General features: G+C 36.0%; 1 protein-coding gene and 1 non-coding gene across 2 annotated transcripts; one reads left to right on the top strand and one right to left on the bottom strand.

Annotated features, from left to right (window-relative positions):
* The first annotated feature begins 6,978 nt into the window (after nucleotides 1–6,978).
* Nucleotides 6,979–9,497, top strand: LOC141712981 (annexin D5-like). The gene is made up of 6 exons (XM_074516151.1): nucleotides 6,979–7,154; nucleotides 7,834–7,979; nucleotides 8,241–8,459; nucleotides 8,536–8,751; nucleotides 8,842–8,931; nucleotides 9,051–9,497. Exons 1-6 carry the CDS (start codon nucleotides 7,079–7,081, stop codon nucleotides 9,255–9,257), a joined length of 954 nt encoding a protein of 317 aa, XP_074372252.1. The 5' UTR covers nucleotides 6,979–7,078; the 3' UTR covers nucleotides 9,258–9,497.
* Nucleotides 9,498–19,980: 10,483 nt separating this feature from the next.
* Nucleotides 19,981–20,087, bottom strand: LOC141715455 (small nucleolar RNA R71). Its single transcript, XR_012572218.1, has one exon. It is a non-coding gene; the product is annotated as a small nucleolar RNA R71 (small nucleolar RNA).
* Between the last annotated feature and the right edge of the window lie 4,382 nt (nucleotides 20,088–24,469).

The raw sequence follows: 24,469 nt of genomic DNA, 5'->3' as shown, positions 1-24,469 counted from the left end.
GCTGTGAGGCCTAAAATCCCTATACCTCTTATCATACTTGCTAACAAGACTAAGGGGGAGATAGAGGCTAGGTTCTTAAGATCATCTATCCAAGCTGCTAATAAAGTAAAATCTCAAGAAGTTGATGTTGGAATGGAGATGCTTATCAAAGCAGCCGAGGGACCTAGTTTGAGCAAGGAATTTGATGAATTGCTCAAGGCTCTCAAGACTTCTCTAAACAATAATTTCTTCACATACAAGAAGGCTTTGGACAATTCAATAAATTTTATAAGGGTGATCTTGGTGACAAGGGATAATTTCCAGGAGAAAAGGATTGTGGTCAACTTAAATGACTTTGGGATAGACCGGTGTATACAGGTGTCCCTTAACTATCTCATAACAAGAAGGGCATCTGAGTTGGACATTCTGATAAATAAAGTCAACAAAGTGATTCATGAAGAGACTCTCTTGCTAACTGAATTGAAGAAGGCTCAAGTAGTTGCTTTTTGAGAAGCATATTTACAGTCAAGCAAGGGAGTGGAATACATCTGTCCTACCATCAAACATTGTAAACACTTCCAAATTCCTAAACAATGTGTCATGGAAAACAAAAATCTCATTTTAACCTTGGAGACTGACTTGAAGACTAAGCAGTACAAGACTGTTGAGGATGAAGAAATGATCAAGCTATTGGGGAGATATTTGAGGAATCCTGAAGCCAATTTTCCATAACTCAAATCAATAAGGATGACTTGGATGATGATGAGCAGAAAAAAGATGATAAAAACCTTCTGGCTCAAATCCAAGTCAATCCACCAAGGCAACTGGCAGCAAGGAAGTTGCTAAGAAGAAGGGAAATGATGAGAAGAAGGGGGATGAGAAGAGAAGAAAGAAGAAGGAGGATGATTCAAGAACCAAGAAAAATGTCCAATCAATTCAAATCCAACTTGCTCAACCCTTTATGCCAACAAACTCAAACACTCTACCACCTCTAACCTCTAAGCCTAAATTTCTCTATAAACACACTGCAAACACCATACTGAAAATACCAATCACCTCAAGCCAAACTTCTCTAAAGAAAATGTCAAACCTATCTTCATTCAAGCCACCAACCAAAATTCATTTCAAATCTGTTGGAAGAAAGTCAAAGAAACTGCAAGTTACTGAGAGGGCCATCTGGAACTATTTTAATCAAAATGATTTTCTACCTCTAGGTACATCACAAATGATGATTATTTTCAACAACTATCTGAAGAAATAGTCAAAGTTTGGGTTGTATCAATGAAGGAAGTCAGAATCTACCATCAGGATGGTTCCTACACTTTACTTGGCAGGAACTTAATGGACATATTTTCAACCACAGGTGATCAGTTTATTGAAGGATAAGGATACAGGAACATTGGCACGGAGGTCTGTATTGGCTGTTTGGTTGATAGTAAGGGAAGAAAGAAGAGAAAAAGAAATGGCTGAAAGAGAGGAGATGGAAAGGATATATATTAAAGAGATAGAAATGTTTGAACAAAAATCTGAAGAACTCAAGGCAAAGGGGATGAGCAGAATATCAAAAGATGGACACTTTCTAAACATCAAGGTTGGCAGATTCCCAAGGTTCAGAGTTGGTTACTTGAATGGTTATTCACTAGATGAGTGGCTCAGGCTTGTGGAAGCTCTAAGTGGGAATCAAATCATAGAAGAATTGTAAGTACTTGTAGACTTAAAGGACCTCATTAGAGAGGAAACAGGCTATGAAAAAATTGTGTGATGAATGTATCTTACAAACTCTTGTAATCACTTAATGTATAAAAGTTATATTTTTGTCAGTTTTATATGTAATGTTTTATTATTTATTGAAAATTGGGGTTAGTCTTGTTACCAGGCATGAATTTATTATAAGCAATATTCTTACAAATTGGGGAAGATAGTTGTGCAAGACATGCATGTACTATAAAAAGACTAAGTCAAAGTGAAAACCCTAAGAATTAGTTGTATGATAATATAAATTTGTATTATGTACTGTATTATTTGAGCCTATAAAAATGTCAAAGATTAGACTGGAGAATTTTTCTATAAACAGTCTCAAGTCTAAGAATAAACTCTGGAAGAAGATCAAGAAGATCATGCCTCAGAGAAATTTTGAAGAAGCTTGGAGTTGAATAAATCTGTTTTGGGAAAAACATTCTAAGTCAAGATATCTACAAGTCACGGATCAAGTCATATAGAGAAGTCATTCGAGAACTCCATAATGACTTATCGAGAAGTCCAAATTTGTCTATCGAGAATTCCAAATTGGTCTATCGAGAAGTCCCAGAGATATCGACAAGTCAAATGAAGATATGAAGATTGGAGATATCGAAAAGTCATTTCTGCATATCGAGAACTAAGAGATATCGATAAGTTAAATGAAGATATGAAGATTAGAGATATCGACAAGTTATTTCTACATACAGAGATTTGGAGACCTCGAAAAGCAGACTTCACTTATAAAGAACTCAGAGATCTCAATAAGTCAAAGTTACCTATCGAGAACTCAGAGACCTCGACAAGCCAAATTTACTTATAGGGAACTTGGAGACTTCGACAAGTTAACACACTCATAGAGAACTAAGAGATCTCGATAAGCTATTATACTTATCGAGATGTTAGTTCTCTATACACCAAACTGGAGATCTCTACATGAAGCTCAAGTACAGAATGTAGACAAGTTAAATATTCAAGTCAATCAACAAACGATCTAATCACATAGATTGAAAAGTCTACAAAAATAGCTTGAAGAGTACAAGATCAAATGCCAAGATTAACTGAAAAAGAAAAGCCACAGATTCACAGGATTTGCAAAGATACACTAAGCCAGAAATGGAAAGCTTTAGAGATAACTTAAAGTAGGGTTTAGCTCAATCTATTGCATGTTGTGTAAACCTGTGTTTACTAATCTATAAAGTAAACACTGGTCCTTTATTTTTAATAGTATCAAAACAGATCTAGGATTTCTTGTAACTCTCTCAAGGAAGAAGCTGAGTTCTTTACTTACAAAGAACCTAGAATTTGTAGCAAAACACTAGCTTGATTTTAATACAAAATTCAGTGAGTTTTGAAATATTGTGTGCACTATTTTAATTTCATTTAACATAATATTACTGCATTTCTAATCTGATTTGCTCACCAAGTAACAAACATTCAAAAAGCCTTAAAAATAACCAAAACACATTCACCCCCTGTGTTGTATTCATTACCTAACACAAGTCATTTATCAATTTGTTAAACCTTTCAAAAACATCAGTTATCCTTCCTTAGGCTTGGCCATAAAACCCTCATACTGAGACACCAGTATTCTTCTTTGCTTTGACCTAACTTCCTCTGTTCCCTCACACATAATCTCTTTTTTCTCCCAGATCTGTTTGGCTGTGTCACAGTTGACAATATTATTGTACATCACATTATCAAGTGACTCTATCAGAATTAATTGTAAGCCATTGTCTAGAGAGACTTTATCTTGTTCAGTTTCTGTGTATTTTGGGGGGTCTTTAGGAGTATAATGAGCTGGAATTACCATGTCTACATATGTAGATTCCTTAACCCTTTCCATGGGAGTGAAAAGGCCATTCTTTAGAATCTGGATATATAATGGATTGGCTATCCTTATAAACAGTATCATCTTCTTTTTCCATAGTGTGTACTTGGCTCTATCAAAGGCCGGTATCTTGATGCTACTTAATTTATGTGAACTCATACTTCCAAGATCTTTATCTGTTTTCTTTAAGATTTTACTCTAATATCACTTGTTAGATATTAAGTGCAACACAGGGGGTGAATGTGTTTCCTTGATTTTTAGCTTTTTTCAAACTTGTTTGGATATGGTGAACAAAGCAGTTTACAATTTGTAAAGATATTATGTGAGCAGAATAAAAAAACATGCATAGCAAACACATTATTTCCAAACTCACTTAATCTGTAATAATTAAGTTTGTCTTACTACAAATTTTGTGTTCTTAAAAATATAAGAACTCGATTTCTTTCTTGAGAGAGTACAAGAAATTTTAGATCTGTTTGTTCCCTCTAAAAATAAAGGACCAGTATTTACTTTATAGATTAGTAAACACAGGTTTATACAACATGCAATAAGATGTACTAAACCCTTTTCTAAGCTATCTCTGGATCTTTCTATTTTTGGATTAATAAATCTTTGCAAATCTTGTAGGTTTGTGACCATCCTTTGTCAGTTAATCTTGGCCCTTGATCTTGCACTCTTCAAACTGCTTTTGTAGAATTTCCAATCTAAGTGAATAGATTGTTTGGTGATTGATAATCTTGAATATTTAACTTGTCTGCATTACATTATTTAAGGTACATATCAAGATCTCCAGTTTGTTCTGTAGAGAAGTGGCATCTCGATAAGTATAATGACTTATCGAGATCTCTGAGTTCTTTATAATTGTATTAGACTTATCGAGGTCTCTAGATCTCTATACATGTACTTGACTTGTCGAGGTCTCTAGATCTTTACATGTGTACTTGACTTGTCGAGGTCTCTAGATCTCTACATGTAGAAGTGACTTATCTATGTCTCTTAGATCTCTATATGCATTTTGACTTGTCGATATCTCTGATATCTCTAATAAGAGATTGATTTGTCGATATCTCCAATCTTCACACCTTCATTTGACTTATCTATATCTCTGAGTTCTCTACATGCAGAAATAATATGTCGATATCTCCAATCTTCACATCTTCATTTATCTTGTCGATATCTCTGAGACTTCTCTATAAGCTATTTTGGACTTCTCGATAAGTCATTCTGGAGTTCTCGAATGACGTCTCTATATAACTTGATATGTGACTTGTCGATATCTTGACTTAGAACATTTTTCATAAAACAGATTTATTCAACTCCAAGCTTTTTTATCTTTTCTCTAAGGCGTGATCTTGCTTGATCTTCTTCCAGAGTTTATTCTTAGGCTTAAAACTGTTTACAGAAAAATACACCAGTCTAATCTTTTAACCATTTTACAGACTCAATAAATATAATACATAATACAGATTTAGACTATCATACAACTAAATATTGGGGTTGTCAATGTGACTTAGTCTTGTTATTACACAGGCATGTCTTGCACAACATAGATTTTTAATCTAGGGTTAAATTAAACCCTAGTTATGATTGATATATTATTTTCCCAATCCTCCAATTTAGTTATATTACATGCTCTACTTATTGAGTTATGATTAATTAACAATTACATGTCAGACGTAATGATGTGTATTATTTGAACATAATATCTATTTATCAACAAAAGTTGAACCTAGGTGGTTGTGATTTATCTAATAATAAGATGAAATTCTCCATGAAAGTAGATACAACATATTGTTAGGAAGTTAGGATGTTGTGTTTAATGTCTCTAAATTGCATGATAACATGAAAATAGGCTTAATTATATCTTAGAGAATCCATTAATACTCAAGAAATGTTATTGGTATTTTATAGGGAACATCTTTCCTCTTGAGTAGTATATGATTGATTGGGGCGAGAAATCATAATTGCATTGATTCATGCTAGTGGGGATACTTAATTCCAGATGTCATTAGTTATTTGATTAATACAATATATTTGCTTTAGTATAATTTTAGTTAAAAAATCTCTCAATTTTTATTGTGTTACTTACTTAGTTAAATCAAGTCAATAATTACCAGTGATTGATACATTTTATTCTGTGGGATCGACTCTGACTTACCTTACTACATTATTAGAGGGACTTATTAGATATTATTATTTGAAAGGCACGCGACAGTCTTGTCAGGCGTCCCCCGCGGCACCTCCGGCTTGAGGATGTGATAGGGTTTTGGAAAAAAAGGATAAAAATAGGAATTACTTATATATGTGGTGTGTGTATAGGTGTGTATGTGAGTAAAGAATATAACCCCAAAATGTCGTGATAGGGTTTTGGAAAAAAAGGATAAAAATAGGAATTACTTATATATGTGGTGTGTGTATAGGTGTGTATGTGAGTAAAGAATATAACCCAAAAATGTCTTTTTAGGAAATTTTTATAGGCTTTCAACTAGAGTTTAGGGTTGGTACCTCTAATCTGGACCGTTGGAAGGTCCTGGATCCTGAGCACCTGGACATCCATGATAATGATGACAAGTGTCCAGGTGTCCTCTGTTACAGGAGTGTGCTGTGGTGTTTTTTGCATATGCCATATGTGCATGAGAGTGTGTGTCCAATAGTTACGGTATATAGCTCGTACTCACAAACTAATTATTGAAGAAATATATTGATGTGATAAGACCTCCTGGGGCCCACTGCCATCTGGGGTCGTGTGCTCTTATTTGGGCCCTACCTCATTTCTGAATTTATTTGGGTTAGTTATATTACGAGTCTTGTATTACGATTCTATGACCTATCAAAAACATGGTTGTAAAAATCAGTAATCGATACTAATCAGTTAGGTTCCGATTAGAGATTAATCGGTAAATCGGAATTAATCGGAACAAAAATCGGATATATTTAATTATTTTAATAATATTTAATATATTTATCTTATTTATTATGAAATTTATAATTCAAAAATAATTTATAAATATTAATCGGATTTCAAAAATTAAATTAGCCAAATATTTTTTAAATATTAATCGGAGATTTTTTTTAAAAATCGCTAATGTTTAGAATATTGATCGAATATAGTAAATGAGCTATAGGAATATATCTAATAATTTTAGGAATTTATAACGATTTTAAACGTGAATATTTAGTTCATTTGTCCGTGGTGTCGGGGGTTTAATTTTAGGGAGACAATTTTTTGGAGTTTAATATGATTAATTGACTCGAATCGTTTTTGGATGGTCAGTCTGGGTTTATGAATATATTATAACATGAAAGGGTTTCACGCGGTTCCGACATTGATAGAATAATTGGTTTAGTTAAACAACGCGCAAACATTGAAACAAATCGAAAGTAAATGTATTAATGCAAGTTGACATAGACTTTACCTAACGTCAACATAAACAAAAAACCAGTTAAACTGAATGTATTATATACTACCATTGTCTGTCTACTTGTCCAACAAACATCTGAAACTCATACAAATATTATTAACAGGGAAATATGTCAAGTTTAAGCCTATCCCTTATTCCAACCTCCCCCAGAGATGATGCCATTCAACTTTACCGCGCTTTTAAGGGTACGTATCATTACGCAACTCTCCTCCCATTTCTCTAATAATATTTATATTAACGGAGTTCTTTCGTAATTCTCTAATGATACTTACGTATGTACTTTTGATCATTTTTTGTGTTGACACTGAAAACATACTTAGTTTGTTTGACTAGCAAGTAGTAGTGATCTAATTGAAGATCCAAGAGTTTGTTAGGTACTTATGTTGTTATTTCAAGATTTAAATTTCAACCGACTTCCCGATAACTTGGACTTTCAGATTCATGTTAGAGAGCAAGTATAGAAACATATACATTTAGGATCCGATTCGGCATCTTGATGTTTCTACCTATGTTTCAAATGTAGATACTAATTAATCAAGCATATTTTTGTTCCCAAGTGTACTAATAGGTCCTGATCGACAACATTATAAGTTACTAGTATAACTGTAACCAAGTGAAACAAAATTATGCTTCGGAAAATTTTTAAGAGCAAAAACAAGCAACTAGTGAAACTGTAACCAAGATTAAAAAAATAAGTTACTGGTTTGAATTTTAAATTTGTATACATCAACTAAAAACCGTGTAAATCAGACTTTCTAAACATTAATGGTTTGTAGTTTGCAACATGAATTATGAATCCCATATACTGTACGTGGTTCTTATCTGGTTTTCAGCTTTAAGTTTCTTCACATTCTCTATATGCAGGATTTGGATGTGATAATGAAGCTGTAATCAAAATTCTTGCTCATCGTGATGCGATGCAGCGTGCTCTGATCCAACAAGAGTACAGCACAATGTACTCTACTGACCTTCTAACAAAGCTAGCTTCAGAGCTTAGAGGAAAATTAGAGGTACTAAACCAAAAAAAAAAGGTTCTCTTAGTTACTGTTTAATTCTGAATGAACTATACAATTAATCCCAAGAAAATTGTGCTAAAACACATCATAGATAGAGGCATAGAGCTGCCATAGAGGGATTACATTCCTTTTCTTGGTAGAGCACTTGTAGAGGTTAAAATGATTTACTTTTACAACATTCATGTTTACTTGAGTTTTTAGTTTTTTTTTTTGCACTACAACGCCTTTGTCGAAATTAACACATGTATACATCAGACAGCTGTTTTGCTGTGGATGCATGAGCCAGCAAGCAGGGATGCAATTATATTAAACGAGGCGCTATCTCCGGATTTTCTTAATCTTGAAGCTGCGACTGAATTGATATGCACTCGTACAGTTCCTCAATTACAGACATTGAAACAGATATATTATTCAAAGTTTGGAACTCATATTGAGCGTGATATAGAACTACAAACAACTGGTGATCATCAAAAGGTAAATCATCTTCCCGCTTTCAGTTACTAGTTTACCTAATTTTCTTCTTTCCTCACATGTTCAATAATTTATGCAGATCTTGCTTGCATACTTAACTGCACCACGTTATCATGTCATGGAAATTGACAGAGGTCTAGTTGCGGAAGATGCAAAGGCTCTTTTTAAAGCAGGGGAGAAGAAATTAGGGACTAACGAAAAAATATTTGTTGGTATATTTAGCGAGCGGAGTCCAGCACATCTGATTGCTGTCAATTCTGCATACCATGATATGTACGGAAACTCACTGAATAAGGTACACACTTTAATCTCTTGTTTTTTTCTTTCCTTATATCTGGAGTCTGGACTCATGATTATACACCTTGACAAACTGAAATTTTGGCAGGCAGTGAAGAATGAAACATCAGGGAAACTAGAACTTGCGCTTTTGTCAATCCTAGGCTGCGCAAAGAATCCTTATAAGCATTTTGCCAAGGTATAAGGATTTGCCTCCCCTGTTCCTATTTTTGAACTTTTTCTCTCCGCAATGAGGTTGCAGGTGTTGGAAAAAGTACAAGTTGTATGTACAAATCTGATTTTCCTAATGATTTGCAGGCGTTGAACAAAGCAATGAAAGGGTTGGGTACGGATGATACAAAACTTATCAGGGTTATTGTGACCAGGACTGAGATTGATATGCAATACATAAAGGCTGAATACCACAAGAAATACGGGAAGACTTTAAATGATCTAGTGCAATCGGAGACTTCAGGCCACTACAGAACCTTCCTTCTCGCGCTTTTGGGTCCTAAGAACCACTAGCTTTAATTTGTTGGCTTTTAAAAGTCTGTTAACCCGAGTGCAAGTTAAATTGGTGTTTTGTGATTGTGTTTTTTTTTTATATATAAAATAGTTCGAAGTTGAACAATGTCGATCTTTTAAGTTTAAGCTATTGGCAACTGTACAATGCTTTGCAGTAATGCCAGCTTATAAATGTCGTATACTCGTATTTGCAATCTGATTAATTTTTACTCATGTCTCAATTTGATGAAAATCATGCAACTTGTGTCTGCAATACGATCAAATTCTACTTACATCCTAATATAAAATTGTTACTATAATTTAAAAATGAGTAGATGTTGTGGGATAAATCAGTGTAGTTCGTTCTCAGGAAAATACTAAATCAATATAAATTCAATTACATGATATCTTAATGTCTAGAAGTGTATACAAATAATTGGTGTGTTGTGATTAACTAAATTAAACTAATAAGCAATTAAAACAAAGATTTATAAATAATGAAAAGCAACCCAAGAACTAGGGTTCTTCAATTGGTTCAATGAATGTTGATGTATTGCGATATCTACTCCTCGTACTTTGCTAAAAACAACTCTTCTAAAGTTTACATTGTTCTCTCCCAAGATATAAAATAATGCCTACAACTATATCCCAAAATCACTCTCATGATCAATTGAAATATAACTATAAACTATTAAGACCCAAGAATTATAAGTTTCATAGCTCGCATATTAATCTCCCAATTAATAATTAAACTATGTATATCATATCATGAATAAGAATTATGACTCCTCTCCCAATTCATCACAACTCTTATAGATACAATTAAAGGTTTATGACTCCCTTAATTATATTAAGTCCTCAATGATAGATTAGCAAAGTAGAGAATTCGCATTACAATCAAACAAACATATATTACCAACGAATATACCTAATTCTCGAATTAGATAATTAGTTACTCATCATAAAGATAGAAAACAAACATATATTGATAAATAACGTCATGGGTACAAGAGTTTAGAGTAAAGAAAATACAACTCGAAGAATCTCTTGAGAATTGGATGGAATCCCTTCAATCCTTACTCAAAATCTCTCACCAAGCCTCTCTATCTCTCGTATACGCCATCTATATTAAAACCCTCCTCATTATGTTAATATATATTAATGGGCTATAATAAGCGTTTTAAAAGATATAGGAAAGTGTTACAAGCCCAATAATAAAATTCTCAAAACTAACGATGTACTCCAGAGTTTGAAAATGGAGAGAAGAGAAGAGAAAATATAATTTTAAAATTTTCCTTCCTAAGCATACTCCCGAGTTTTTTGGCGAGAGAGAAGTGATCAGGAGAGAAAATTTTCTATAATTCCCCCCAAAACTTGCTTCCCAAAAATGGGAAGATTTGGAAAGATCCCCTCACATTATCTTCTTTTTCATGGTCACTTTCTCTCCTTTTTCCTTTTTACAAAAACTCGAGAGCACACGACTGATTTATTTCCTTCTACTATTTATCTTCTCTTCTACTCTCATCTATTCTCTTCTCTTCTCTCCTAAAAAATCTCTGGAGTACAGCGTAAATTTTCTGTCAGACTTTAAGGCCTTGAGATCAAGATAAAGGCCTTGAGTTTTGTACTTCTACTCCTGTAAAGGCCTTGAGCAGTGAAGTAAGGCCTTAAGATGCCCACTGTTTGCGTAAAGGCCTTGAGTTTCAAGTCAAGGCCTTGAGATCTCAAGAGAAGCTTTATATGTCTTTCTTTTCTCTCCACCAAAACATCCTTTCTTCATGGCTTCTTTTTGCACGATCATTCGTATCCATTAAACGCTACAATCATCAACAAAAATATAACTTAGCACCATTCAACCAAACAACTATAATAATCTTACTTGAGAACAAATTCATCAAAAAATAAGAATAAATGAGGACCAATTTGACATAAAAAATAGATATATTTGGCGTGTATCAAATACCCCGCAACTTATCCTTTACTCGTCCTCGAGGAAACTAATATCATACCATATACTATCTACTAGTATCAATTTGAGAATACCTTATACTATCTACTAGTACCAACTTTATAAAGGATTTTATTCTTTATAAAGAATCCCCGGCAGCAGCGCCAATATGTTGAAGTGTATCTTTAGAGTATCGTTCGCGGGGAAGGACTGATATCAACATCAATTTCAAGTCTTTTATCTCTTATAGTTCAGAAGTGTGGAGAATAATTTTGTGGGTGTTTTAACTATCCACTAATTTAATCTAATAAACAAATAAAAGTTAGATAAGTTATATGAAAGAAACAATCGAAGAATAAGGGTTCTCCAATGGCTATCGTGAATGTATAATTTGTGTCTCTTATTTTGTTAAAAATAATCCTTCTAATGTTTATATAATCATTTTCCAAGGTAGATTATAGTGCTTATAATTATCCCTTGAAAAACACTCTCATGATCATACAAAGTACAATTATAGACTATTAAAAACCAAGGATTACATGTTTCACAATTTGCATATTAATCTTCCGATCCAATACTTAAATTGTGTATATCATATCATGTACTAGAATTACAACTCCTCTCCCGATTCGTTATCATTCCTATAGATACAATCAAAGACCTGGCGCGAACGGGTTGTATTTGACCTATGATCAGATCAGTGGTAAACCATAGTTTACTTTTTTCGTGGTGTTGTTGACGTTGTTGAAAGCGAATTTTTAAGTAGGCGTCGCTTTTCAGAGCTGCTCCCAGCTCTTCGCGACTCCCTTAATTGTGTTAAGCCCTCAATGACAAATTAGCAATCACAAGAAAATGATAATACAACTAAACAACACAACAAGCCAATGAATACTACCAAACTCTTGGATAAATGGATTATCTACTCATGATATATGAAGAAAATAAATATATATTAAAACCACAAATCATGAGTTAAGAATTTGAATACATAGAATACAACTTGAAGAATTACTTTGAAATCTGGACAAATCCCTTCGCTCCTCTCAATCTCGCTCTCTAGCTGCCTTTCTCTCTTCTCTCTCAAGAATAATGGATATCTTTGTTATATTCTTTTATACAATATGTCATGGTTCTCTATATACAATATATAAAACCTAATATATAATAAAGAGTTTTAATACTTTTCCCCAAAATAAATTGGACTTTGATGTAAAATTCGTAGACTATCTTCCAGGCCTGATTCTGGGCTTCTCCAGTTGGAATCTTGGTGACCACTTCTAAACCGTAGATAATTCTGTTAGCTTCGCATGAGCTATAAGATCAACCAATTCTGATGTCTAAAACTCAAGTTACGACCCAAATAGTGTTGTATGCGTGTGCAGCCCAATAAATCCGAATTTTCTTATGATTTAAGTCCAAATAAGTCCAATTCCATCTAAAGTTGGGAATTCTTTATTTCCTATCATAAAATATTATACTCTAATTAATAATATCCAATTAATGATATAACATTATAAATATCAGAATAAAATTCTTTAAAATATATATAAATAGGGGAATTATCAAATACAAACTAAAATTAAAATAGAAACTAGGAACTAATCTAAGCCATTAGATCTACCTAATCTAATGTTCCCCCCTAAATCACCTTACCCAACTACTCTGCACCCTCCCACACCCAATTTCAGCTTTTCCCCTCCGTTTTTAATTTGATTTTTCCAGTCAAACCGTAAGTTTTTTTTAAATCTGATTTCACTGTATTTTCTAATCTCTCAACGATCGATTTGCATACCATATGTGTTATATTTCGAATTAGTTTTTTTTAAAAAATTATTTGGTTTGTAGTTTCTATTTTAAATTGGTTTCTATTGGAGTAACCACTATATAAATATATACTCTATCAAATATTCACACACTTAGTATTTTGCACGTCCTCGTGCAAACTAATATAGTAAACTACTAACTAATACCACTTTCGTAAGTCGATCACGGTTGCATTTGACATATGCAACAAGCACTTTAAACCCTAAGGTAGCTCTAGTGGACGAGTAAGGTCTCATGAGGGCTTATAGTGAATGTACCCACAAAATCCATCTAACCCATGCAATATGCAACTACATTAATACACCTAAATGATCGACAATACAAAATATCTCAAATATAATAGTTTATGCCAAGTCAGATATTACCTTCAGAATATGCAACAATTTTAGACACATCAAGCTCACACCACAATATCACCGCATGTTAGATATATTTGATAATGTCATGTGTAATATGATTTGTGTTTAGTTTTCGGATCTTACATAACAGGACAAATCAGTACTTAACTGGAAATCAGCACTTATACTGAAGACAAAACTTAAGATATCAGAACTTAAGTTATCAGAACTTAAGGTTCAGAAGATATTTATCAGGAGATAATATCAGGACTTAAGATGACTTTCAGATACGGAAGGCGGCTGATTGAAAGGAAAGAAGATCGAGACTAAGACAGAAAGAATTGTGCATGAAGAAGGAATTCTATGAAGAATAGAATACTTAAAAGAAAAGATAACTAGTTGATATATTTTAGGAAGCAGAATTATATTCCATATCAATTAAAAGATTATCTTGTAACTGTGTAGTATATAAACACAGGCATAGAGTTTACACTATAAGTGTTACGATTATCGAAGTTATTATCCTTTGTAACTCTAGCAGCTCTCGTGATAATTTGTTCATCACTGAGGGAGGACAGTTCCATATTGTAACAGAGTTTATTGTGTCGAATAAAATCTATTTTATATTACTTAAGTTCTTATATTCGATTTGATTGTGTTAAACACTGTATTCAACCCCCTTCTACAGTGTGTGTGACCTAACAAGTGGTATCAGAGCCTTCTGTTAACACACAAACAGTTTAAGATCCAAAATCAATCATCTCTGAAGAAGAAACTCCAACCAAGCCCACCAAAACTGAAGAACCTCCAAAAACTGTAACTCATAGTCGATATGAGACTATAAGAGTTCCCATGTTGAAACCTTCTGAGTATTCCATATGGAAAGTGAAGATGGCTATATTTTTGGAAGCTACAGATCCAGAATATCTTGACAGGATTTATGAAGGACCACATATGCCAACCAAACTCTCTGTGGAAGTTACAGGACAGCCAGCAAAGTCTGTACCCAAGGAGAAAAGTGAATACACTACTGAAGATATCTCATCGATTGCAAAGGTAAGACACTTGCTGCATAGTGCCATTGATAATGTCATGTCAAATAGGGTAATTAACTACAAGACTGCAAAAGAGATATGGGATGCTTTGGAAACAAGGTGCCAGGGAACTGATTCAATCTAGAAGAACAGGAAGACAATACTCACTCAAGAGTATGAGCACTTTGACTCAAAACCTGATGAGTCATTAACTGATTTATATGACAGATTTGTCAAACTCTTGAATGATTTGTCACTAGTTGACAAAAAGTATGATATTGAAGATTCAAATCTTAAGTTCCTGTTAGCTCTTCCTAAAAGATGGGATTTGAAGGCCACAATAATAAGAGATAACTATAATCTTGATGAAACAACTCTTGATGAAATTTATGGGATGCTCAAGACTCATGAACTTGAGATGGAACAAAGAAGCAAGAGGAATGGAAGAAAGTCAAGAACAGTTGCCTTTGTGGCTGAGGAGGAAAGTCCCAAAGTAGCTGCCTGGAAAAAGCTCTCATCACAAAGTCTGATACCGAGTCATCAAGTTCTGATAGTGATGATGACTCAGAGACTGAAAGTATACCTGAGATGGACCATGATGAGGAGATGATGAAGCTGTGTACTCTTATGGTGAAAGGAATCACAAAGATTGCATACAGGAAATTCAGAAGAGGAAAGAAGTTTCCCAGGAAAGGTGCAAGTTCTGAAAAGAAAGGTTTCAGAAAATCTGAAGGCAAAGGAGGAAAGTCTGACATAGGAGATTACTCAAATGTTAAATGCTACAACTGTGGTGAGAAAGGCCATATATCTCCAGATTGCAGAAAAGGGAAAATTCATAAATACAAGGCTCTTATCACAAAGAAGAAAAGCTGGTCAGATGCTTCAGATTCTATGAATGAGGAAAACTATGCCTTGATGGTAAATGCTGATAGCAGTTCTGATACTGCTGACTTAAAGGTACCTCAAACTACTTATGCCTTTCATACTGATGATATTACTGAGTTAAGAAGATATCTTAAAACCATGTTCATTAGTTATAAAGATCAAACTTTAACATGTGAAAGATTAACTTCTGAAAATCTTGCTTATAAAAAGAGGAATGATTTTTTAGAAAAAGAGTTAGTCATGTTCCATCAAACTCAGAAAGATAGAGATGATGCCTTTTATGTTAGGGATGAAGTGTTAAAAATGAATGAATCTCTAAAAACTGAGTTAGAAAAGGAAAGAGAGATTATCAGAACTTGGACTAGCTCTGGTAAAGCAACTCAAGATATTCTTAGTAGTTGAAACTGGAAAGAGGGCTTAGGTTATGGAGATGGTAAGAACAATAAGGAAACTGTAGAAACTGAGCATATAGTTGTTAAACAAAAACCAAAGGTAAATCCTGTTAAGTTTGTAACTGCAAAGTCTGATATTGATAAATCAGAAGTTAAGGAGAAAGTAACTTCTGACAAACCTAAACAGGATAAGCCAACTGAAGTTAACATAGGCTTAATGACAAAGAAGCAGCTTAAGCATAAGCTGAAAGATGTTAAGAATGTAAACAAGGTAAAGTCACCTATGAAAAATAGGAATGGAAAGGAAGGTGTGAACAAAAGTAACAATTATAAGCATGTTCCTAATGCTCCAAGAAAAACATGTCATAACTGTGGAAATTCTAACCATCTGGCTTCTTTTTGCAGGAAGAATAAGAATATAAACTCCTTACCTTCAAAATCAGGAGTTAAGAGTCATTCTGTTAGATATAAGCCAAAAAATCCTTGTTTTCATTGTGGTAGTTTATGGCATTCCATTTATACTTGTAAGGAATATCATAGTTTGTACTATGATTATTATCTAATAAAACCTTCTGTAAAGAAAGTTAGCATTATTCCTTCTAGTATAAATTCTGATGCAAAGTCTGATATTGCAAATTCTGATAAGAAAACTGTTAACATAAACTCTGATGCTAAATCCGCTGCAAATGTTAACAAACTTAAAAAGGCCAAAGGATCCGAGCAAGTCTGGGTCCTTAAAACTAATCATTAGTGGTCTTTGTGATTGCAGGGCAACATGAAGAACATCCTAGTTCTGGACAGTGGATGTTCAGGACATATGACTCGAAATAAAGCCCTGCTATCAGACTTTGTGGAGAAAGCTGGCCCAGGTATTTCTTTTGGAGATGGCAACATTGGAAAAACTCTAGGATATGGCAATATCAATCTTGGGAATGTCATCATTGAAAAAGTAGCTCTGGTCTCAGGACTTAAACACAATCTGCTGAGTGTGAGTCAAATCTGTGACAGAGGTTATCATGTGGATTTCTTTGAAGAACACTGTGAAGTTGTAAGCAAATCTACAGGCAAAGTTGTTCTGAAAGGATACAGGCATGGTAACATTTATGAATCCAATCTTTCAACAAGTACTGATGGTTCTGCAATCTGTCTGTTGAGTAGAGCATCAATTGAAGAAAGCTGGGATTGGCACAAGAAACTCCCTCATTTAAATTTCAACAATATAAATGAACTAGTCAAGAAAGATCTTGTGAGAGGATTGCCAAAATCAGCATTTGCTCCTGATGGCCTTTGTGATTCATATCAGAAGGCAAAACAAAGAAAATCTTCATTCAAGAGCAAGACTGAATCATCAATTCTTGAGCCTTATCATCTACTACATGTTGATCTATTTGGTCCAGTTAATGTCATGTCTATTACAAAGAAGAAATATGTTATGGTCATAGTGGATGAGTTCACCAGATACACATGGGTGTATTTCTTGCACACAAAAAGTGAAACTGCATCTATCTTGATTGATCATGTCAAGCAACTGGATAAATTGGTCAAAGATTCTGTGAAGATCATAAGAAGTGATAATGGCACTGAGTTCAAGAATTTGTTCATGGAAGAGTTCTGCAAAGACCATGGAATAAAACAGGAATTTTCTGCTCCTGAAACTCCACAACAAAATGGAGTTGTTGAAAGAAAGAATAGAACTCTTATTGAAGCTGCACGAACTATGCTTGATGAAGTAAAGTTGCCAACCTACTTTTAGGCTGAAGCTGTGCAGACTGCTTGTTTTACTCAGAATGCAACACTCATTAACAAGCATGAAAAAACACCATATGAGATGGTGAAGAAAAAGAAGCAAAATCTGAAGTATTTTCATGTATTTGGATGCAAGTGTTTTGTTCTTAAGACTCATCCCGAACAGCTATCCAAATTTGATTTAAAAGCTGATGAAGGAATTTTTGTTGGATATCCACTTTCTACAAAAGCCTTCAGAGTCTACAATTTAAGAACAAGGGTTGTCATGGAATCTATCAATGTCTCTTTTGATGATAAGAAGATTACTGGACTTGAAGATTTCAATGATCATGATCAGCTGAGATTCGAGAATGAAGTTTTAAATTCTGATTCTGTAAATCCTGATACTGCAAACTCTGATGGATTAAACTCTGATGTTATTGAAACTGTGGTGACTACTGATAAGTGGCATTTTATACCACTTAGAACGTCTTAAAATGGCTTAAATTGGTGTCTTGAAATCAAGTATTTTGTGTATTTGATGCGTTTTTCTAGTGTTTATGCATTTCAGGGTATTAGTTGCATTTCGGAGGAGGAATCATCAAGAATAAGCCTTGGCATGTGTTCACCATTACGAGAGGAAAAGAACGGGCAGATTACGGCGAAGAAACGGAGCAAACCTGGAATTTTTCCAGTAGGGTCCTGCGCGCCCGCGCAGCAATGCTGAGCGGCCGCACAGCAGCCTTGTGCGCCCGCGCAAAAATGCTGAGCGGCCGCGCAGGGTCGGGGAAAAAGATATATTATTTTAGACTTCTACTTCTGTTTGGCTTCCAACTTCTATGTAATCTGAGTTTTATGGGACTATTATATAAGTAGATTTGAGACGTTTTTCAGAGATTATTAAGAGTATTAAGAGGAGATTATGTTTTAGATTGTGTTTTGCAAGAAGCGAAGGCGATAAGGAAGAAGACCGATTTAGCACACAGCAACGAAGAGGAAGCATATATTCTTGTGATTCTTGTTTCGTTGTAACGTTGGATGCTAGTTTTCTTGCTTTGACTTATTTACTCTTGTGACGTACTCTGTTTTAATATAATCAGTTTAGTTATTATTTTCTTGTGTTTGTTTATCATGATTTCATATGAACCCATGATGGCGATAAGTTCTATTATGGGCTAATCGTGATCATGGGATTGCAACGGATTTATTATGGAATTCTTTAGTTAATTGTTTAATACTTTAGTATGTGATGATTGCATGATATCTAGTATTGGTTGTGCATATTCGTCTTATGTGCGTCGCGAACATATAAGATAGGGTGTTAATCTCTTGTGAAGCGACGGTGGATCTTGAGATTTAGAACTTGCCATGCTAGCATAGGTTCATGTACGTTGTGCATGATTAGTGGGTAACTCTAACAGTTTTATTTGCCCTATGTAATCAAAAAGGGATAACTTGTGCTTAAATCGTTGTGTTGTCAATTTCTGTAGACATATAGGAACTCAACATAATTGATGACTATTCAACTTCTATCTTAATTGTGGATGTTTGGTAGAATGGTATTAGTACAATGAAAGTTGGCTTTTATCAGTTTCGTGTTATTCGATTAATATCATCACTGTCACATGCTAAAGGTAATAACTATGGCTATAGAAGGAAGTAATAATGAAGTTGTGATCTCATGAGTGTTTTATTATTGATAAATTGAAGTGTTAGTTAAGTGGTTAATTAAGTAGTTAATTATAGTTAATATTTAATCAACAATTTTAAGTGTTATTATCTTAACATTGAGAAGTAGTCATACATTGGTGAGTGAGTTAAATTAGACAATAAATTAGTCTGAGTCTCTGAGGGAACGAACTAGAAAGTATTCTATATTACTTGCGAACGCGTATACTTGCGTGAATATTAGTGCGTGATTTCGCCCTAACAATTTTTTGGCGCCGCTGCCGGGGACTCGGCGTATTTGTTTAGTTTATGTACTTACCATCATTGGTCATTAGGACTCAGTGATTAGGACGTAGTAGTTAATTACTCTTTTCGGTTGTGTTTCAGGTACTTTAGCAAACGTTTATGCAAACTCGTTCTCGTGCTCGCAAGAGGACCTTAGATACAGCTGAGGAGAAAGACAAAGTTCTTGATACACCGGAGAAGTTAGATTTTGAGGATTAGGATTCAGGAACTGAGCAGAAAGAACCAGTAAACATGGGAGATCGTATTGTTCAAGCTGATCCAGCTCTTATGGATTTTTCTCGGCCTAAAATTGATGACATTCAGTCAAGCATCCTTCATCCGGCTATTCAAGCTAACACCTTTGAAATCAAGCCGGGCACTATTCAGATGGTGCAGAATTCTGTTTCTTTTGGAGGAGCGGCAACTGAAGACCCCAACATGCACATAAGGAATTTTGTCGAGATCTGCAGCACTTTTAAGTATAATGGCGTGACTGATGAGGCTATCAAGTTGAGGCTTTTCCCATTCTCACTGAGGGATAAAGCTAAAGACTGGTTACATTCTGAACCAGCTGGGTCAATTACTACGTGGCAAGATCTTGCGCAAAAGTTTCTGGTGAAGTTTTATCCAATGGCAAAGACTGCTGCTATGAGGAGTGCTCTTACTCAGTTTGCGCAGCAACCTAGAGAATCTATGTGCGAGGCTTGGGAACGCTACAAGGAAATGTTGAGAAAATGTCCACATCATGGAATGCCGGATTGGATGGTAATCACTGGTTTTTATAATGGTTTGGGGGGCCAATCTCGGCCCATGCTCGATGCAGCAGCTGGAGGCGCCTTATGGGCTAAAAGCTATACTGAGGCGTATAATCTTATCGAGACGATGGCTGCAAATGAGCATCAAAACCCAACTCAGAGGATGACGTCAGGCAAGGTCGCGGGTATTCTGGAAGTTGATGCAGCCACCGCTATTGCAGCCCAGCTCCAAGCGCTATCAATGAAGGTTGATTCTCTGGCTACGTATGGAGTTAATCAAATAGCTATGGTTTGTGAGCTTTGTGCAGGTTCTCATGCTACGGATCAGTGTTCTCTTGTCAACGAATCTGTTCAGTATGTGAATAATTATCAGCAACAACAGCAGCCTGTGCCAGCGACCTATCATCCTAACAACAGAAATCATCCAAATTTCAGCTGGGGGAATAATCAAAATGCTATTCAGCCAACATATCAGCAAGGAGTAAGTAAACAGTTTAACCCACCTGGATTCCAGCAACCACAGCAGTATGCTACAAGGCAATCATATCCTCAACAAGGAAGTGCAGCTGCACCTACTAGTGCTGATTTTGAGGAACTTAAGCTGTTGTGCAAGAGTCAGGCGGTTTCTATCAAGACCTTGGAAAATCAAATCGGTCAATTAGCCAATGCAGTGCTCAATCGTCAACCTGGCACTCTTCCCAGTGACACGAAAGTACCAGGCAGGAAGGAAGCTAAAGAGCAAGTCAAGGCTATTACCTTAAGGTCTGGAAAAGTAGCTGATGCTGAAAAGGCAAAAGAAGTCGAAGCTGAAGTTAGAGATGAAGAATTTAAGCAAAAGGAGAAAGCGGCGGAACCAAGGAAGACTACTGTTGAACACACTCTGCCTGAGGCTAATACAGGGGAGAAACAGCTCTATCCTCCACCACCTTTTCCTAAGAGATTGCAGCAACAAAAGCTGGATAGACAGTTCGGGAAGTTTCTGGAGGTGTTCAAGAAACTTCACATCAATAAACCTTTCGCTGAGGCTCTGGAACAAATGCCTAGTTATGCAAAGTTTATGAAGACTATTCTTTCAAGGAAGGTGAAACTGGATGACCTTGAAACCGTTGCTCTCACGAAAGAATGCAGCGCTGTTCTGCAGCAAAAGTTACCACCAAAACTGAAAGATCCAGGAAGCTTCACCATTCCTTGCACCATTGGCAATCTAACTTTTGACAAGTGCCTTTGTGATTTGGGAGCAAGCATTAATCTGATGCCCTTGTAGATCTTTAAAAAACTGGATCTGCCTGATCCAAAACCCACATACATGTCGCTACAATTGGCTGACCGTTCCATTACTTACCCAAGGGGCATAGTTGAGGATGTGCTCGTCAAGGTGGATAAGCTCTTCTTTCCTGCAGATTATGTTATTCTGGATTTTGAGGAAGATAAGAAGATTCCCATAATCTTGGGGAGGCCTTTCTTGGCTACTGGCCGTACCTTGATAGATGTGCAAAAAGGGGAACTTACTATGCGGGTCCAAGATCAGGATGTGACCTTCAACGTATTCAAGGCAATGAAATTCCCTACAGAAGATGAGGAGTGCTTAAAAGTAGATGTGATTGATTCTGCGGTTACTTCGGAACTCGATCACATGCTAATGTCTGATGCATTGGAAAAGGCCTTAGTGGGGGAATTTGACAGTGATGATGAAGATAGCAACGAGCAATTACAATATCTGAACGCTTCTCCCTGGAAGCGAAAGCTGGATATACCATTTGAATCTCTTGGTACTTCTGACCTCAAGAACGCTGAAGGGAAGCTCAAACCATCAATAGAGGAAGCGCCTACCTTAGAGCTCAAACCATTACATGAACACTTGAGGTATGCTTTTTTAGGTGATTCATCTACGTTACCTGTTATTATTTCAGCTGACCTTTCAGGTAGTGAGGAAGACAAGCTCTTAAGGATTTTGAGAGAATTCAAATCGGCTATAGGATGGACCATAGCAGACATCAAGGGGATAAGTCCTTCATATTGTATGCATAAAATTCTGCTAGAGGAAGGAAGTAAGCCAACTGTGGAACAGCAGCGAAGACTGAACCCGATCATGAAGGAGGTGGTGAAGAAAGAAATTCTGAAATGGCTAGATGCAGGCATCATTTATCCTATTTCTGACAGCTCGTGGGTGAGCCCCGTGCAATGTGTTCCTAAGAAGGGAGGTATCACTGTGGTCGCAAATGAAAAGAATGAGCTCATCCCTACTCGAACAGTTACATGATGGAGAGTATGCATGGATTATAGGAAATTGAACAAAGCCACAAGAAAGGATCACTTTCCTCTTCCATTTATTGATCAAATGCTTGACAGATTGGCGGGACATGAGTATTTTTGTCTTCTGGATGGTTATTCCAGGTATAATCAGATTTGTATTGCACCAGAAGATCAGGAAAAGACTACCTTCACTTGTCCATTTGGCACATTTGCTTTTCGTAGAGTTTCGTTTGGGTTATGTGGCGCCCCGACCACCTTTCAGAGATGTATGATGGCTATATTCTCTGACATGATTGTAAATAACGTCGAAGTGTTCATGGATGACTTCTCCGTCTTTGGACACTCATATGATGAATGTTTAAATAATCTGCGCGTCGTACTCAAAAGATGCGTGGAAACTAATTTGGTGCTTAATTGGGAGAAATGTCATTTTATGGTGCGTGAAGGCATTATCCTTGGGCATAAGGTCTCTAGCAAAGGTCTGGAGGTGGACAAGGCCAAGGTGGGAGTCATTGAAAATCTTCCCCCACCTAATTCGGTGAAAGGAATCCGTAGTTTTCTCGGTCATGCGGGTTTTTATCGGCGATTCATCAAGGACTTTTCAAAGATATCGAAGCCGTTGTGCAATTTACTTGAGAAAGATGTGCCTTTTAAATTTGATGATGAATGTTTGGCAGCATTCGAGACTCTCAAGGAGAGTTTGATCACGGCACCAGTTATTACAGCACCAGATTGGACAGAACCGTTTGAGATGATGTGTGATGCGAGTGATTATGCGGTAGGTGCAGTTCTGGGACAGCGCAAGAAAAATCTCTTCCATGTGGTCTACTATGCGAGTAAGACTTTAAATGGGGCCCAATTGAACTACACCACTACTGAGAAGGAGCTTTTGGCTATAGTCTTTGGCTTTGAGAAATTTCGATCTTATCTGCTTGGTACGAAAGTGACAGTATTCACTGATCATGCAGCTATTCGCTATCTGGTTTCTAAGAAGGATTCGAAGCCGAGACTCATTCGTTGGGTGCTTTTACTTCAAGAATTTGAGTTAGAGATCAAAGATAGAAAAGGTACTGAGAATCAAGTAGCTGACCATCTCTCTAGGTTGGAGAATCCCGATTTTACTTCACAAGATAGGACGTTAATCAATGAATCTTTTCCGGATGAGCAGTTGTTTGCAATTCAGGAGGAAGAACCATGGTTTGCAGATATTGTAAACTATCTTGTCAGCAATATAATGCCTCCTAATTTGACATCCGCTCAAAAGAAGAAGTTTCTGCATGAGGTGAAGTGGTATATGTGGGATGAACCATATTTGTTTAGACAGGGAGCTGACCAGATCATCAGGAGATGTATCCCGTTCTGTGAGACGGAGGGGATATTACGAGACTGCCATTCCACGGTTTATGGTGGACACTATGGAGGTGAGAAGATGGCAGCTCGTATTCTGCAAGCAGGTTTTTTCTGGCCTACTTTGTTCAAGGATGCTCATCAGTTTGTTTTAAGGTGTGATCGTTGCCAAAGAGTGGGAAATTTGTCAAGGAAGGATGATATGCCATTAAATGTGATGCTTGAAGTCGAGGTCTTTGATGTATGGGGGATCGATTTCATGGGGCCTTTTATCTCATCTTGCAATAATCAGTACATCTTGCTGGCAGTCGATTATGTCTCAAAATGGGTCGAAGTTAAAGCTTTACCGACAAATGATGCAAAGGCAGTGCTAAATTTTCTTCATAAGCAAATTTTCACAAGGTTTGGAACACCTCGGGTAATCATAAGTGATGAAGGATCGCATTTTGGCAACCGAAAGTTCACTTCTATGATGCAGCATTATAATGTGAATCATCGAGTAGCTACTGCCTATCATCCGCAAACAAATGGTCAAGCAGAAGTGTCTAACAGAGAGATAAAGTGCATTCTAGAGAAGGTTGTTTGTCCGTCAAGGAAGGATTGGTCTTTAAAGCTCGATGAAGCTGTTTGGGCTTACAGAACAGCATACAAAACTCCACTTGGGATGTCACCGTTTCAGTTGGTGTACGGTAAGGGATGTCATCTACCGGCGGAGCTTGAGCATAAGGCCTACTGGGCATTGAAGAAATTGAACCTGGATTTAGATGCAGCTGGTAAGA

This window comes from Apium graveolens, chromosome 3 (genome assembly GCF_009905375.1).
Source record: "Apium graveolens cultivar Ventura chromosome 3, ASM990537v1, whole genome shotgun sequence".
Classification (NCBI taxonomy): domain Eukaryota; kingdom Viridiplantae; phylum Streptophyta; class Magnoliopsida; order Apiales; family Apiaceae; genus Apium; species Apium graveolens.
Note: the sequence above shows the minus strand (reverse complement) of the source record. Positions and strands in the feature narration are given on the sequence as shown.

Excerpts from the sequence above, each read along its gene's own strand:
- LOC141712981 (XM_074516151.1), top strand. The coding sequence starts at position 7,079 with ATGTCAAGTTTAAGCCTATCCCTTATTCCAACCTCCCCCAGAGATGAT. Across the intron at positions 8,752-8,841 it reads ACGGAAACTCACTGAATAAG|GCAGTGAAGAATGAAACATC; the intron begins GTACACACTTTA and ends AAATTTTGGCAG. Across the intron at positions 8,932-9,050 it reads CTTATAAGCATTTTGCCAAG|GCGTTGAACAAAGCAATGAA; the intron begins GTATAAGGATTT and ends AATGATTTGCAG.